At 46.6% G+C, this 18139-nt stretch overlaps 1 protein-coding gene across 1 annotated transcript in view; it reads right to left on the bottom strand.

The window, feature by feature from the left end:
• ZMIZ2 (zinc finger, MIZ-type containing 2) overlaps positions 1-18139 on the bottom strand; it is a 119324-nt gene that overhangs the window by 23946 nt on the left and 77239 nt on the right. Inside the window, exons 4-9 of the mRNA XM_015417064.1 lie at positions 15553-15755; positions 10842-11034; positions 8300-8563; positions 3294-3473; positions 2237-2317; positions 798-969 (exon numbers count right to left, since the gene is read on the bottom strand). Of these exons, the coding sequence (XP_015272550.1) occupies positions 798-969; positions 2237-2317; positions 3294-3473; positions 8300-8563; positions 10842-11034; positions 15553-15755 (1093 nt within the window). The remainder of the gene's footprint in view (positions 1-797; positions 970-2236; positions 2318-3293; positions 3474-8299; positions 8564-10841; positions 11035-15552; positions 15756-18139) is intronic.

Here is an 18139-nt window from a genome sequence, read left to right as displayed (position 1 = left end):
GGGGGGGGGAGGCGGAGATCCCATGGGAGGGGATTCCACAAACGTGTGGCAGATACAGAATGCTTCCCCACAGTCTTTATTGTTCAAACTTGGCATAAGGGTGGAATTAAAAGGGCCTTCTTGTTTAGTTCGGGGGGCGGCAAAAGGGCACACAGGGAAGGAAGCAGTTTTAAAGGTTAAGATGTTAACTTTTTGAGGAAAATGCTTCTTTTTGTACAGCAAAGCAGTCTTTTAAAAAGTCTTGCTGAATTACTGACCTGTAACCTCAAAGGTCAATACAGGTCATCAGCCTATTGGAAAAAGAAGTGACTATTTAGAGCCTTTTCGTTTTTTGTAGGGAAGAGAGGAAGAAGAAAGCCAGATCTGGCCACCATGCCACAGCGGCGGCAGACTTTGAAGTTTAAAAAAAAAGCTTGTGTGTGTGCGTGCGTGCGCACATGTCTCTGGAAGGTCACATGTATGCGCATGCCCAAGGACACTGATAGGATTGTCTGAACCCAATACACTATTCTCCCAGTCCTCTAAGCAAAATCTAAAGACTTCCTTCTGCCTATGGAGTCTTTTTCCAACTTAAATGGCTCTTCCTCCAAAGGAAGAGGAAACTGGTGGAAGGCTCCTCATAGGAACTGCCTCAGGTCCATGGTAAGATACTGCCCAATATCTACCTAGAAGAAGGAAATAAATAAGTGGTGCATTCAAGGCCCCATAAGGCCCCCCCATTCCTCCACCCCAGTCTGCAGGTTTGTGTGAATACATGCAATTCAGTCAGAATTCTGGGGCCTTGACTTGAGACTTACCAGAGGGAGAGGGGTGCAAGGAATTGATATTGGGTTTGATGTCTGGAAGGAAGGGTGACTTCACATCTTGCCCTGGGGACATGTATGGAGGGATGTTACTTCCAGGTGTCATTGGAGGCGTGGGGTTGCCAGGTAGTGGGGAGCTGGGGTAGCCAGGCATGGATCTTCCAGGCTGAAAGGAGAAGCAAACATTAGGCTAACACATCTCTGAAGAAAGCTTGGTGCTTCATGAGAAAAGGTTCTTCATGGTTCTTCGTGAGAATGAGGGAAGGCACAGATGTAGTTCCATCTCAAGGAACTGAATGAATGAAAATGGAGGATAATGTTGGCAGAGTGACTTATTTATTTTATTTATTTCATTCCATTTATTAATTACCTATCCCCACAGAGTGTGGGGCTCTAGGCGAAGCACAAGGGACTGACGCGTACTCAGGATTACACAGCAAAGAACAGCTTTGAAATTTCCTTTCTCCATCCTGTCAAGGAATAGGGGAGGTGCTGTGGCTCAGTGGCAGAGCATCTGATTGGCATATAGAAGGTCCCAGGTTCAAGGGACCGGGTAGTGGGTGATGGGAAAGACCTCTGCTTGAGGCCCTGGAATGCTATTACCAGTCTGTGTAGACAGTTCTGATCTTGATGGACCAATGGTACCGTGTTTCCCCGAAAATAAGACAGTGTCTTATATTAATTTTTGCTCCCAAAGATGCACTAGGTCTTATTTTCAGGGGATGTCTTATTAAAAAGAATACGGTACACTCCATCAGGGCAGAGCGAGCAGCAGGCGGCAGCTCGTCCTGGTGGCGGCGCGGGCTCTCAGATTAAAAGAGACCTCGCACTTCCTGTCTGCTCCGGGGAGCCTTATTATCGGGGAGGTCTTATTTTGGGGGGATGCCTTATATTTCAGCGAGAGGCAAAACTGTAAGTAGGTCTTATTTTCGGGGGATCTTACTTTCGGGGAAACATGGTATATAAGGCAGCTTCATGGGTTCAGACCATATCAGTGACAGAACATGGACTGATTAACACAAGACTATGGGTCTTGTGTGTGTGGTCCACAAATTGTTCCACATCCCATTTTCAAAAGCAAGAAAACCAATCATACGAGGAAGGCTGCATGTGTGTTTGTGGGTATACTGTATCTTCAGCATGGACGGACTGTAACCTACATCTGTGGTAACAACAATTGCTGTTCCGTAGGGCCATTTTTAGGAGGCACTCATTTGGGGTCTTCATCACAGCTAAGCAACATATATGGTTCTGCCTTCCTCCATTTTCTCCTCACAACAACTCTGTGAGGAATGTTAGGCTGAGAGAGTGATTGGCCCAAGGCCACCCAATGAACTTCTTGGCCTACTGGGGATTTGGACTCCCTATCTTTTAAGCCCGAATGCCAAACTCTTACCACATCACATAGCCCTGGACTGACACAACAGACTCACCCCATTCATGGTAGCCTGTCCATAGCTGTTGAAGTTGCTTCCATTGAAATTAGCGTTTTGACCATTGAACTGATCGGTAGGCTGAAAAGGAGAAAATCCCAAAGACCAGTGTTACCACAGTAGTCTAAGCCTCCCAGACAACTCCTGTTCTCAAGACTGAAACTGGCTCAGCCTTAACCACTCTACTTTTCTCCTCAACTTTTTAGAGTTGGAAAACTTACTTCACCTCCAGGTCAGTACCTGGATGACAGTGACCGACAAAGCCATCCTAAGCAGAGTCACCCTCTTTTAAACGGGGTGACTTCAACAGAAAGGTGTAACGGACTAGGTTGACGCTGCAAGTGGTTTCATCATCTAAGAGAGGCCAATTTGGGGACTAAACTCTTATCAAGGATTGGATCCTTTTTATATTCCTGCCACTGAGCAGCACAGGATGGGGACAAGAAAGAGAACCCCGCCTCCCCCCTTCTGTCCTCCTCATTGAATGATTTGCAACCATTTTGTGAGTTGGCGGAGGAGAACAAGAAATTTTACCGATAAAAGGAGAAAGGGACTCCTTGGTAGAAATGATGGACATAACCTAACAAGAGGATCAGTGTTCCCTCTAAGCTGTGTTACTGTGAGCTAGCTCACAGTTCTTTAGCCTCTGGTTCACACATTTTTGTCTTAGCTCAGGAAGGATGGCTCCAGAACAAACTAATTTATGCAGCGGCCAAATTGCTTGCTCACAAAGTAAAATATTTGCTCACAAGACTCCACAGCTTAGAGGGAGCATTGGCTCCAATCCTGTCAACAATGGCCCAGACTAAGCCACCTTCATCTGTCTGTGAGATGGGCATGGGTGGAGGCGGGGGGGAGAGAGAGATATATGTCAAAACACAGAGTGTAACTTGCAGCAAGAGAATTTTTTTGCCACTGCCAGCTCTGCTCCATTTCCCCCTCCCATCCATGTTTGTAACACCTATTTATTTTAGAGCTCTGCCTTCTATCCAAATTGACCAAAGAAATTACCATTCACATTCACCAAGAATCTTGGAAGCTGTTAGTAACTGGGTACCTTATAATATGGGCCGCCAGTGCCGGCAGCAGAAAGATACTGGCTTATTCCCTGTTGAATGGGCATCCTGTGGCCAGGGTATGAGGGGGATGGAGCGGAGGCCTGAGGCGCACTGGGGGCGTATTGTCCAGCTTGGGAGGGGTACTGGCCACCTTGTATGTACTGCTGTCCTGGATAGCCCTAGAAGAGACAAAGGACACAAGGCAGAATTATAATAACTTGCATACCAGGGTTACTAAAAGGTATTCCTTTGAGATCAACAGAAACGCATTGAAAAACAAACCACGCTCACAGGCTGGGACACCTCCCGCCCAGGACCTTTACCTGACATGGCGTCTAAGCACAGATGCAAGCGATTTTATCTGCAGAACACCTTGCAGACAAGCCACCGAGAGTGAAATCTGATTAGAATTTAGACTAAGCCTTATCGAGTCTCTTCCCATTTGGAAAAGCTCCCCTGCACAGCGTGAGATGGATGCACCTGTGGCGGTGAAGGAGAATTTCTTCACTAGAAGTAGAGAAGAAGCGATTGGATTTATACCCCGCCCTTCACTACCCAAAGGTGTCTCAGAGCGGCTTACAAACTCCTTTCCCTTCCCCTCCCCACAACAGACACCCTGTGAGGTAGGTGGGGCTGAGAGAGCTCTGACAGAAACTGCTCTTTTTCAAGAACAGCTCTTGTCAGAGCTATGGCTTGCCCAAGGTCATCTACTACCACAGATTTTTTCCCCCGCTGACAAGTCGCAACCGACTTACGGCAGTCCCATACGGAATTCAAGGAAAGACATATTCATAAGTGGCTTGCCATTGCCTGCTTCTGTGTAGCAACCCTGGTATTCCTTAATAGTCTCAAGCTTCTGAGTTCTGACAAGATCAGGCTATCCTGGGCTTCAAAAATGGGCTCCATTTTCCTGCCATGTCCTGTTGTCCTTGCAGCTCCATCATCCTTAGGTCCCTGGAATGCTAGGGGAAAACCTGGGAACTACTGTTAACTACTACCCAAGTTGGTTCCCTCTTGCAGAGATTGACTGGAACTTGGACAGGGTGATCAAAGGGGTAAGTGAACATCCCCCCACTATAAGGATGGGGATGACAGAATCACTTAATAGAGATAATTTCAGTAATGGGACAGTAAGCTAAACACAGAGGTGGTGACTGATGTGACTTCGAACACTCCTATGCCCCCCCTTGCCATAAAAAGTACAACAGTACAACAATAACATCCATTTTAAAATAAGAACTGAAAAGTGACAACTGAAACAAGGGCTAATATTTCTATTCAAAGGCCTTAAGGAGGCCTACTAGAAGGCCCGCAGTGAGGAAACGAAGCACTGCTCCTGGGGAGGTGGTTCTACAACTCAGAGGAGTGGCAGCTGCTGCGCAGAAGCCTTTGCAAGAATTTGGGGGTTTACCTGTTTTGAGGCATGTTTTTATATGAAGTGCATGCGCCAGTGTGGCTTAATGGTTTGAAGGTTGGCCTACACCTTGGGGAGACACAAGTTCCAACGTCTGCTTGTCATGAAATTTCACTGGGTGACCTTGAGCCATTCATTTTCTCTGAGCCTAATCTCCCTCACAGGGCTGTTGTGAGGATAAAAATGGAGGCAGAGAAGACCACGCGTCACCTTGTGCTCCTTAGAGGAAAGGTGGAAGAACAATAGATACAGAGTTCAAGTTAGTGGATATTGGTATGTGTGTGTGGATTAATCGTCATTCTGGAAATGAATCAAAATGACTTTTGCCAGGTTTTCCTCATCACTCTCACATGGTTCCTGCTTTGTGTCTTGCCATAGGGGTACAGCACCATCCAATTCCCTTGCATCCCCCTCTCCAGGCTGGTCTCTCTTTTTTAAAAAAACCTTATTTTACTGTGGCCAAATGGAAACCTCCCCTCCTTCCACAATCTAAAAGAGCTGTTAAGCACAGGACTGGAAAAGTGCCTGCTGAGGATTTTCAGAGGTTACGCGTTAATGCGCCTCATACTAAAGGAACGTCACAATCAAAGTATAGCTGCACTGTGTGTATCTGTGTCTTATTTTCATTTCACTTTAAATTCCATTTCTCCAAAGCTGTCTCAGTATTGTCACGAATGCCTCCTCTATCCATGGCTCCTCTTCTTAGGATTCCAGAAAGTTTTTTCTTTCAAAACACAGATCGTGTGCAATTGCACCCGTAACAAAGTTTGTGATGATCTGTGCAGAAGAAAAAAGGGAACCAGGAGGAGAAGAGCACTAGGAGATGTCTCTGTTGGCTCGTAAAATTAGCTGGGTTAGTGCAAGGTCAAGACACAACCCTCTCTCCTGCCTCTTGAAAAAAAAAGTTAGTGCTGTCATTTATGGAGAATGGCTGGATAAGTACAAAACAGCCCCCTGGTTCTTTTGAAAAGGAAAGAGGCTCCGCTAATGGAGGTAGGTGGAGAGGAACAAAAGACAGGATGGAGAGCATCACAGGCCATTTGGACCCAAATAACCCAGGGAAAGGACAGCGCCTCTTTGATGAGTGGGGGAAAGGAAGTGGAGTGCTAATCAGGGGCAATCTTGGACAGGAAATAGGATGGGAGGCAGACAGCACAACCTTCTCAACCAGATCCCAAGATAATGACCTGGTGCAGATACAGCCTTGGGCCAATAGTGGCCTTACAGCAGCAAGTGGCTAGTTGGGGGTGGTGGACAAGAGAGCTCCCATCACAACCCACGGATGGCCAGAGCGCTTTCTTCTGCTCTTGCCCGCCATTTGTGTTTGTTTATGACATTACAACAAACACAATAATAATATGATATATGAAGTCCCACAACATCAAAAAAGACATTAAGAACCCATTCCATCTTTAGCTTTATCACTCCAAGGTATACTTAAGAGGCTCTCAATAAGCCTATCAGAATTTTTTCAGAGCATCTCTAAGATTTCTATGTGAATTAAGTTTTCATAAAGGAGTTATTTTCCAGACAAGGGTTAACTTAGCTGATGTGCCAGATGCTTCTTTAGGCTTCCAACATATCCGCTATACAAATTTTAGCTGCAAAAATCAAACTGATTAGTAGTTCCAAATATCAGTTAGGTCATCTCTCAAACAGCACAGTAGAATGACCATCGGGTCTAGGGGAATTTATAGCCAGTGAGTTTGAATAATCAGTTCTAAAACCTTATTCCAGAGAAGCTGGCTTTGGGAACACGACTAAAAAAATAACCACCACTTATCTGAGGATGTAGGATACATATGTGCCTGCCTTCTGTGGTGCCAAGTACCAACAATGCCTAATTTTAAAAAATTCGCTTTTAAGCCAGAAGAGGTCACATTTAGTGTCATCTTCATCCAAATCCACTTCTAATTATTTCTCAACTATATTTAATACTTTTTTTCACTCATTCTTCAATGAACTTCAGGCAGGGTCTTTCCTTGTATAGAATCAAAGTACAAATGTCTGCAACGCTACCCTGAATGCTGCTATTATCAAATAAAATTTCAAATTTCACTTTTCTCCAATAACCATTGTACTTTCTAATTGGACTAGATGAAACTTGCCTCACCTCAAGATACCAATCAAAGGTTATCCTCAAACCATTTACAAGGGGAAATGTTTCATGATACGGTAAAACAGAGCATCCTGTGATTAAAGCAAAACAAAACATGCCCATCTTGGTTTTAGCTTCGCGGCACAAATGATCTGGCAGCAGAGGGCATTTGGGCATTAGGACTGTATAAGGGAGAAATCCACTCCTAAAATGATCTACCACCTTTCTATTCCTGGAAGAAGCTGCCACCAGGGTGCACTCAAGGAGAAGCAGAATGAAGAAGGTGAGTACAGCTCCACCCCAAATTTGTGTTCATCACCGGAACGACCTCTGTTTACATCCAATGGCTTTCACCCACCAGATGATCTTTACCCTATACACAAGCAATCACCTTATGGGGAAGAGCCATCACAGGCATGCTACAATGCCTATAGCATTGCCATGCCAAATTTAATGAAGACTAGGAGGATTCTTTGGAAATCCACCAAGTGCAATCAATCCAATTTCTAAGCACCTTGTCCAGAGGGTCCATTATGTCTTTTCCAAGCAGTGATTTCCACTCTGGATTTGAATAAAAGAGGTTAGAATAATGTCGAAATTAAGGTCGATGGCGTGGGACTCTTTGTGGCACCTTCTTTTCCTTTAGTATCACTCATTTAGAAGAAGAAGAGGAGATTGGATTTATACCCCGACCTTCACTACCCAAAGGAGTCTCAGAGCAGCTTACAAACTCCTTTCCCTTCCCCTTCCCACAACAGACACCCTGTGAGGTGGGTGGGGCTGAGAGAACTCTGACAGAAACTGCTCTTTCAGGAACAGCTGTGCCAGAGCTTGTGACTGACCCAAGGTCACATCAGCAGGTGCAAGTGGAGGAGTGGGGAATCAAACCCGGCTCTCCCAGATTAGAGTCCGCGCACTTAACCACTACACTACATAAGTGCATCATCCTAGAAGGCTTGGCAAGTTGAGTGGTAATGCTTTGCCAAAAGAGTCAGAGCACGCTCCATATTCATAGAGCCTGGGACAGATGGAGAACAGAACTGCTGTGCTTCACTTCTCTACGCCTAGACCGAATTCAAAGATTTTCCTGAGCCTGGGGGAGATCTATGTGAATGAATCTGCAGTTGACATGAGTGCTGTGGCTCCACACCACCCAGCAGCAGGGAGCGAGCATTCAGTTCCCAAAATTTGCTTGAACATTTGCCTGTGGGGTGGTGCCTGAGTCCATTTTCCCCAGAGAAACAGCTCAGTGGCCTACAGCATCCCCATGTATACCTAGGAAGGGGCTGCAAACTCGGTGACAAAGCATCTATTTTTGCAGGCAGAAGGCTCTGGGTTCAGTCTTCAGGCTCTCCAGTTAGAAGGATCAGGCGGCAGGTGATGTGAAAGACCTCGGGTCTGAGACCCTGGAGAGCTGCTGCCAGTCTGACAATACTAGCCTCGACGGACCAAGGGTCTCATTCAGCTCCATGTGTACCCAAGATGGTTCTCACCTCACTGGAGTAGGTCCTCTTGACGCTCTGCCGGGGGATCTGCTGGCCTTGAGGAGGGCCAGGGTATCCATGCTGGGGCATCCGCTGTCCACCATACAAGGCATTTATGGCAGGAGCCCTGGCTGCATTCATGCTCATGGGAGACATTCCAGAAGCACCCATCACACCACCCATGCTGGCAGGATTCATCCCAGGGGGTACAGCTGGTCCTCGGGGCCCCGAGTGAGGAAGGAACTGGTTGTTGAAGGGCTGTCCAGCCCCCATCTCCACAAAGGAAAAAAGAAGAAGTTTAAACAAGAGGACGTAAAATAAGGTCAGGGGTTAAGAGAACACAAACCATTATATCAACAAACACCATGCAAACCATCATCCCAACCTATTAACACATGGCCAACCTTTTGCATTATGTACAAAAGGTGCAAAAACACTGAGGGCCACTGTACACCACAGCAGCTATAAAAACACCAGCACTATGTCCTCCATTCTTACAGATTGTGCAATGGTGCTAACTGAAAATTTCTTCTTTTTAAAATTTGGTAACTAATTTTCACTTCACAAATGCACCCCTCACATGAATGGCAAATAAAATGAAAAGTAAACGCAGAAGGAAACGAATACAGACTAACACAGCCTAATAATATAACACAATAGTAAATCACAACGATATGAAATAAGTCCAAACGTGAGCCTCAGAAGCTTTTAACCAATACGGAATTCTTCGTCTCTGAACAAAGGCTTCTGTGCCACCTGAACACTATGAGCCTAATGACATGACACACTTTCCCAAGGTCTGTCTGCTGATCGGGTTGGTGCCTCCTAGGTGTGTGTGGACCCAATTCAGATCGGTACCATGGTGTGTGGGAAGAGGGGCTTAAACTCAAGCTGAAATAGCCCCGGGGGGCACTGTTTCCTTCGCTGGGAGCGTCACATGTAATGATGGGGTATACATAGGTCTCCCCAATGGGGAAAACAGAACCCTTTGGGGCTGTTTCAGGTCTGGAAAAGGACAAGAAAAGTTACAACACCCTCCTCCCCGCACACCATGGCCCTATTCTAAATCGAGCCTGTGACTGTCCAGGAGGCATGGACTCCTAGAACCAGACTGCTACTTGGGATGTAGATGGGTAAGACGTATTGCGTGACTAGGCCCTACTACGGCATCAAAACTCGGTTAAAAATCTTCCCTCATTTTGAGAGTCTGGTTCTCTGGGCAAACTCAGTAGTAACTCTTCCAGAGGACCTACAAAGGAAAAGTCAAATAATCCAACAAAGAGATTTTGGGGTGTGTACAGGTGAGGGCAGGAGCTGCGGTGGCTCAAGTGGTTAAGACGCTGAACTGCAGGCTGTGAAAGGTCAGTAGTTCAGCAGTTCGAGACCCGGGTGCCGCATGATGGAGTGAGCTCCCGTCTCTAGTTCCAGCTCCTGCCAACCTAGCAGTTCGAAAGCAAGAAATTGCAAGTAGATAAAGGAAGGTAACAGCGTTCCTTTCGCCTTGGTGTTTAGTCATGCCGGCCACATGACCACGGAAATGTCTTCGGACAGCGCTGGCTCTTTGGCTTTGAAATAGAAATGAGCACCGCAACCCTAGAGTCGGATTCGACTGGCTTTCGAGCAAGGGAACCTTTACCTTATAGGTGAGGGCAGAAAGACTTCTTGCACAGCTTGGTCTATTCCCAATGACCTTGCCAATCGCTACGACCAATTATTCTAATAGTCTGATCTGGGTTAAAATGCCACTGTTCCCTCTCACTGAAAATATCTGGATTCCCCAGTACTGGTTAACAGCTAGTGATAGTTTTTACAGCCGAAGAGATCTATCAAGTGGGACAGAAATCATAAATTTCCACAGTCAAGATCTGGCTACTGATCTCTTTAGCATGCTAAGGTAGCAGGTGATATAATTAACCACTGGAACAGGTTTTTCTGTCTGCTGCCACTGAAACACTGGTGCTTGGTGGATAATCTGAATTCGTTCTGGCAGTAGCTTTAAAAGCCTGCAAATCCTGTTTCCACACGTATGAATACCAAAAAAAAAAAGGCAAGTGCATTTGGAGCCACCCTTGGATATCTTGCCACCTGAACTTCCACACAGTAGACACCTTTGTTCTCTACACCTGTTCTGAAGGCATGTGTGGCTGAGGAGGGCAGGGTGCGTGAACCTCCGGAGCTGTGGAACAGTAGATTCTGGGGAATGTTCTTATTGCCTGCCCATTTCAGTGTACTGCTGATCTGCTGCTCAAAGCAGGGCCTTTCTCCCCACTTCATCCCAAAGCTACAACTGCTTGTATTTGCATCTGTATGCCTCTCCCTGTCCTCTACCCAACAGTACCCTTCAGGGAGGCATCATGGCATGCTAAACAAATCTCCATGTGCGCGCGTGCGCACACACACACAGAGCCTCTTATAAATAAAATCAAACCCTTTTCCTCCTCCTTCCACATTATGCTATTCCTCAGTGGTCAAGTCACATTCTATTAGCTCTTTCCTTCACCTCCCCCAGCACTGAGAAGCCCCATGCACTGAATGACAGCCCGCATCTTACCGCTCCATACTGGCTCAGCTCCTGGCTCTGCTTCTCTTGCAGAGCAGCGACTGTGGCTGTAGCTGTGGCCGTGGCTGTGGCAGCTGCTGCTGCAACGGCGGCGGCGGCCGCAGCTTGGGTGAAGTCTGCAGGGGGCCTCCCGGTGTGTGAGGGGATGCCCATTCCCCCAGGGCCATTTGGGCTTCCTGTGTAACTGGAGAGAAAAGGAGGTTACCTTGCATGCGGAAGACGGGTAGAATCTGGCATCTGAAATGGACTCTGGTATCCTGGCACCTGCAGATCCAACACGCTTTTGAAAAGCAAGATTCTAGCCCTTGTGGCCATCTAATAAACGTCATGAAATCACACAGAAAGTTCAAAACCCAAAGAGGGACCTTGGATGGGTGGCTATGAAGCCTAGAAACCATATGCCTTCTCTGTTCATCCTTACAGCACCTGGTCTCTCAACAGGTTTCCCCCCAATTGTCTGTATTACTTAAAAGCTAATATGATGTAATGGTTTTATGCAGATGGTAGAGACCTGGGTTCGAAATCTCATTCAGCTTCAAGTAATTTTTCGGCCAGTCATTACCTCTGTATAACCTACTTCACAGGGTTGTCAGAAGAATAAAAGGGAGGGAGACCATGTATTTACCCACCCCAGGTTCTTCGGAGGAAGGTTGTGGCAAAACACAAAAAAATAAAGCTTCCTAGACCCTGTTCAATGTACCCCTAATTTCCTTAAAACCCCAAGACTACAATCAGGACAAATTTTAGAAATGAAATAATAACTAAAGCAAAGGCATATGGGAACTTGGGCTCGCTTGGTTCCTAGTACACAGCCCTCGTTGCAAGCAAATCCACCTCTTCCCCCTTTCCTTTTCTGATGACGCCTGTCAGACAGGTCAGATTGCTTTGCCCAGTCACCAGCCAGAGTGGCGGCGCAAGCAGAAGCCACAGGATATTAACAGAGATAATCTGGCCCGGTGATACACACCCTCCTCCTCACAACCAGATCAGCCGACTGTAACATGATCTACTCAGGGCCGTCTTTCTGAAAAGTGTTTGGAGGACGTGACAGCAGGAGTCCCAACAGGGAACTGCTGTTTGGGAACCCCCAATGAAGCTGATGGGCAGTAGACTCAGGACAGACAAAAGGAAGTATTTCACTCAATGAGTAATTAAGTTGTGGGATTCACTGCCAGTGGATGTATTATTATTATTATCAATAAAACATTTATATCCTGCTTTCCCTAAGTCTGAGTGAGAGCCAGTCTGGTGTACTAGTTAAGTGTGCGGACTCTAATCTGGGAGAAACGGGTTTGATTCCTCACTCCTCCACTTGCACCTGCTGGTGTGACCTTGGGTCAGTCAGAAGCTCGGGCACAGTTGTCCTTGAAAAACAGCAGTTTGTGTCAGAGTTCTCTCAGCCCCACCCACCTCACAGGGTGTCTGTTGTGGGGAGGGGAAGGGGAAGGAGTTTGTAAGCCGCTCTGAGACTCCAAGTGAAGGGCGGGGTATAAATCCAATCTTCTCCTCCTACTACTACAGTAATGACCGCTAGCACAGATGGCTTTAAAAAGGGAAGTAGAAAGATTCATGGCTGCGAGAGTTGGACTATAAGGAAGGTTGAGCACCGAAGAGTAGATTCTTTTGAATTATGGTGCTGGAGAAGACTCTTGAGAGTCCCCTGGACTGCAAGGAGATCAAATCAGTCAATCCTAAAATAAATCAACCCTGACTGTTCCCTGGAAGGCCAGATACTGAAGCTGAAGCTCAAATACTTTGGCCACCAAATGAGAAGGGAGCACTCACTGGAGAAGACAAGTCCCTGATGCTGGGAAAGAAGAAGGGGACGGCAAAGGATGAGATGGTTAGACAGTGTCATAGATGCAACGAACATGAAGTTGAGCAAACTCCGGAGCACAAGGGAAGACAGGAGGGCCTGGCGTGATGTGGTCCATGGGGTCACGAAGAGTCAGACTCGACTGTCTGACTGAACAACAACAGAAAGATTCATGGACGCTAAGTCCATCAGTGACATCCAGCCATGGCGGACAAAGAGAACCTCCACATACAGAAGAAGTAAACCTGTGAATGGCAGTGGCTAAGAGGAAGGCTTTGGCCTCTATCTACTGTTTGTTGGCCCTCCAGGGCAACCGGTTGGCCACCATGTGAGACAAGACACGGTTCCTCTCATGTTTTAATAAATGTATATTTATTGTTTTCACTAGTTTCCAGTTTGTTTCTGGGCCCATTTCAGAGTTTACCTATAAAGACCTGAATGGCTTAGGATCAGGCTATCTGAAGAACCAGAGGGCACAAAACCTTTTTAAAAAAATTAGGAACCAGCGTGACTTGGGTGTGTGTTGTGTTTTGTGTGTGTGTTTCTGCACCTGGAAGTCATGGTGACCTCTGGTGACTGACCCCTACTGGGGGCCTGGAGGATATTCAGAGAGGTGGCTGAATAAAGCCTGCCCCGGTCCTCCCAACTGCTGGTGTTCCAAGGAGGTCTCCCATCCAAGTACTTGCCAGAGTCGACCCCGCTTAGCTTCTGAGAGCTGATGAGATCGGGCTTGCCTGGGCTATCCAGGTCAGGGCTGAACCAGTGTGATTTTTAATAGCCAGAGAGGATGATAAACCTGTTACCGACATGCAAGTGACCATCGCAGGGACCCAGTGTTTTAGGTGCCAGCAGCGACTGGGCTTCTGCATCCCAGTAAGGAATACTGATAAATGCAAGAGTTCTTATTTGTCCTTTTGCCTGTGGGAAGAAATGGGGGCAGGGAGCTGCTGGACAGCAATTAAGAGGCCCAGACAGGGCAAGATGACAACACAGGGATGGAGGTTATGCAACCAGGCCTGATGACTATGAGCCGGCAGACATTCTTACTCACACACACGTACTCCCCCCCCCATCAGTAATGACACTAAGAGGGGGATGACGCCTTCTGCAGCTAGTGAGATGCGTCTGAGGGCTTAGTTTTCCATGCATGCACCTCATCTTAAGTCCTGTTCTTCCTTCACACAAAGAGCTGATTCACATATTATCCTCTTAATGAGGGAACAGCGTTTCTTTTCCCTTTTCTTTTTCAAACATACAAAAACGGAAAAGACGAGGACCATTTATTTGATTTTATTTACTTTATTTTATACCCCACCTTTCCTCGGCCTCCCCTTGTTTTCAGATCCTGAACAAAGAAGCGAAAGGCTCCTGCCGAAATTGACCTGCAGTGTATTTGGGACAGAAAGCACTGCCCCGTACAATGTATTATTAACTTGTGGACCTTGCTCCCACATGATGTGGCAATGACCACTCCTTTCGGTAGCTTTGAACAGGGAATCAAGCAAATCTGTGGAGGATAGGCCCACTTAACAGTTAGTAGCTAGGATGGCTAGACTGAGTCTCCACGTTTGGTGGCAGTATACCTTGAAATACCAGCTGCTACAGCCAGGGAACAGCAGAGGGGGCTTCAGAGACATGTTCTGAGAGATTATGCTACTGAATGCCAGTCACTGGGGGAGGGGGTAGTGAGGAGAGATGGGGACTTCTTGTTCTGCTTGTAAGGTTCCCAAAGACATTTCATTGGCCACTGGGAGAACCAGACACCTTTAGTCTGATCCAGCAGGACTGATGTCCCATCTCACTAACTGGCAAGGACAGGCAAGGGGGAACTCTCAAAACCAGACTGCCTCTTGCCTTTCACTGAGATTCCCAGAGAGAAAGAAAGCTGTTTCAGACTATCACTGCCTTATTGACTACTGGTAGCAGCTGCTATCCACTTCCTGTCAGAGGCCAAGCACGCTGCAGCCAACCAAACCTGCCTGACGGATCCAAATTGGCCTGTCCCACAGGCCATCTACCTGCCAAGTCCATCTCACCGCAGCACATAAAAGAGAGATGCTTAATGGAGGCCCTGCAGTTGTGAACCTGCCTGATACTCACATTCGACAAAAGCAATGTGACATCTTCTCATTCAGGGTAAGTTTTAATGGCTTGGGGTAAGCAGGCATGGGGGATTTTCAAATGCTGTGTGTGTGTGTGTGTGTGTGTGTGTGTGTGTGTGTGTGTTAAGTGCCATCAAGTTACTTCTGACTTATGAAGACCGTATGAATTAATGGGGAGGGGAGGCAGGAGAGAGAGAGAGAGAGAGAGAGAGAGAGAGAGAGAGAGAGAGAGAGAGAGAGAGAGAGAGAGAGAAAGAGAAAGAGAGAGACAAAGAGAGAAAGAGAGAGACAAAGAGAGAAAGAGAGAGAGAGAAGCGGCATCCAGTTGTTTCTAACTTATGGCGACCCACAAAATGGAAATATGCAGGAAAATCCTAAACAGAGTTGCCCCCTTCTAAGTCCATTGACTTTAATGGATATATAGAAGGGTATAACCGCACAAAGGACTTCACTGCTAAATAAATAAATATATCTGTGCATTTCTTTATTTATACCCTGCTTTTCTCCCCAAGGGGGACCCAAAGCAGCCTTCATCGTTCTCCTCTCCTCCATTTTATCCTCACAGTCACCCTGTAAGGTAGGCTAGGCTGAGAGTGATGGGGCCAAGATTGCCCAGCAAGCTGCCATGTCACGATGTGCACATACTGTGGGAGCCAGTTAATGTTAAAATCAATTAAACCCTAGCAGTCCATGGGGATGGAGGCACTCAACTAATGGGGCAGGGAAGAGGATGCACTTCTTACAAAGGCTCATCACTGAATGAGACTGTGGTTCTGGATCTTACCTTGTGGTGAAGCCTGGCCCTCCTGGGTAAGTGGTGCGCCCATACATTCCGGGCTGCACGTAGCCCTTGCTGGTGGAGCCCTCTTGGAAAGTCTGCTGTCCCATAAACGGAGGAGAGTTCATTCCAGAGCCACTGCTGGCCACACTGGGCATCATGGGATTGCCAGAGGTGTTTCCCCCAGGGCCCATGGGGTTTCCAAAAACCTGCAAGGAGTCACAGTCAAAGGGGTGTAGTGTGAGGAAGCAAGAGAGCACAGCAAAGACTTTCACCAGTTTTTAAAAATAAGACGACAAATCCCATCTTCATTTGGATTGACGGGTATTATGCTCCTCATTCTATACAAGCAATAACCTGAGGGTGGAGTTAGGAATGCTTTTTAAAAAAAAAATATCACCATTTCTTCAGTGTGTTTATACAGCAGCCCAAGACACAAAAATGTAGTGAGTGAAGCTTTCCCCATGCCAGAAAAGGCTTCATCTGTCTAATTTTCCATGCAGTTAAAAAAAAAACAGCAATCCTAGGTAGAATAAGACAAGTACAGTAGTGTGGGTGAAGCAGAAGAAGAGCAGCATCAGAAGGGTGGATGAATGGTGCACAAGAAACAACAAAGGACACAAAGGAGATGATGGAGATTAGACTCCATCTGCTGCACTTTGCTACCAAAAGGAGCCAACTGGGGGGGGAAAACCCTCTGCTAAACTTTCACCAGCTAACAGAGCTTAAAGGACTAGCAAGGCAGCCCTATTTCAATGAGCTCAGAGCAGAGTAACACCTCACAGGATTGCACCGTTGATATAAGGTATCTGAGAGCTTGCAGAGAAGCTGAGCTGAGCCTTGGGCTATTTATGTATTTGCTTTCTTCTAGCTCTGGGCTTCCTTCATTTGTTTATGCAAAGCATTTTCACCCTGCCTTCAAGTCCAAAGATTTCCGCAGCAACAGGTTGAAATTTAGACCCAGTCTACAAGTGCAGTATAAAGGTGATAAGAGGTGAAAGGTGGTCAAATGGACTCCATCACTTGAACCTGCAGGTGGTGAACAGGAAGTGGGTCATATTTATGGGGGCTTCCCTATATAAACAACTCCCTGCAAAGAGAAAACTAGCATAACACAGAACAGGTTGGGTTAGAGCCTCTTTTGCCAATGAGCTAGCTTTGTTTTCCCCCTTGCAGGCAGTTGTTTATGCAACTGGTATCCTTCACCTAGTCTGAAGTGGCACAATTCACTCTTACCAGCCCAGGTTCCACCACTTTAGTCTGATGCATATAGACCCAGCCTTTTAAAACAAGGAGATCTGCTTCAAAATGGAACAGGAAGAAGAGGAGGAGGAATTCTAAAAATCAGCTCCCTCTTTCCCAAAAAGAAAGGTCTAGTCTGTGGCAAGTAAATAAATCTCTCTCTTTTTTTGTTTTTGTTTCAACATCTTTAGTAACAGAAAAGGCTCCTGAGAAAGGGAAGCCCCTCTTGCTGTCCACCTTTTAGCTCAAACAACAGGTTATTTCTGCTCACGGATGATGGAAAGCAGCAGGTCCTGGTGGGAAGTGAATTTATCTTATCTTGTTACATTCTTTGAAACAGAAGGGGAATCCTCTTCCCTCCTCCCCACCCACCAGCTTTTTGTTTAAAGAACAGGGGAAGAAGATAGCAGCAGATCTCACTCCCCTCAAGTGAATCAGCATTGCAAGGCCGGAGGAAGGGGGGAGGGAGGGAAAGGTGGTCTGTGCCGCTGTTCCCATGAAGCCTGAAGCTAAATGAGGAGCCTTTAGCCTCATCTCCACCCAAAAGGAGGAAAGAGGGCCAAGGCCTTTGTTCCCACTTATTCCTTGAGACAAAGAGCTCAACATTCCCTCTGAGAGCTGTGGGGGTTTGGCTCAGTCCAGTGTTCCCTCTAAGCTGAGTTTATGTGAGCTAGCTCATAGTTTTTTAGCCTCCGGCTCACACATTTGTGTCTTAGCTCCGGAAGGATGGCTCCAGAACAAACTAATTTATGCAGTAGCCAAATCGCTTGCTCACAGCTTTGATGCCAGTAGCTCACAAAGCAGAATTTTTGCTCACAAGAGTGCATGGCTTAGAGGGAACACTGGCTCAGGCCCAGCTACAGGAGGCATGGGAGGGGTGGGGCAGGCATGGTAGCCCCCCCCTCCCCCGGACCTTTACTGTAGTGGACCCCTGCTGCAAAAACACCGAGGGCCACTTATAGAGCCCCTTTTGAGGAAGAAAAGCATAATATAATTTAAACTAATAATAATAACCACACTGACACACTGGAGAGAAAGAAGATTTAAAAGAAGGGCTCAGAGTAATAAGAAAAAGGTGGCAAGGGAGAAGGGTAGGAACCAAATCAGCAGTAGAGTAAGAGGAACACCAACAATAAATACTGAACACGCATATTTCACTTTCAACGGGTACAGTGCATCAGGTACATTGTCTTGTTGAATAAGGTAGGCCAGTACTATTATACCCATATTACAGATGAGACCTGGGGGGGGGGGTTTACTCGCTTAAAGGCCATGGGAAGATTTGAGCTAGGGATCTCCCAAACCACAATTTGCAATTCTAAGCACAGTTACACACATTTAAGTACCATGA

Source organism: Gekko japonicus, unplaced genomic scaffold, assembly GCF_001447785.1.
Source record: "Gekko japonicus isolate JY-2015 unplaced genomic scaffold, Gekko_japonicus_V1.1 scaffold709, whole genome shotgun sequence".
NCBI lineage: Eukaryota > Metazoa > Chordata > Lepidosauria > Squamata > Gekkonidae > Gekko > Gekko japonicus.
Note: the sequence above shows the minus strand (reverse complement) of the source record. Positions and strands in the feature narration are given on the sequence as shown.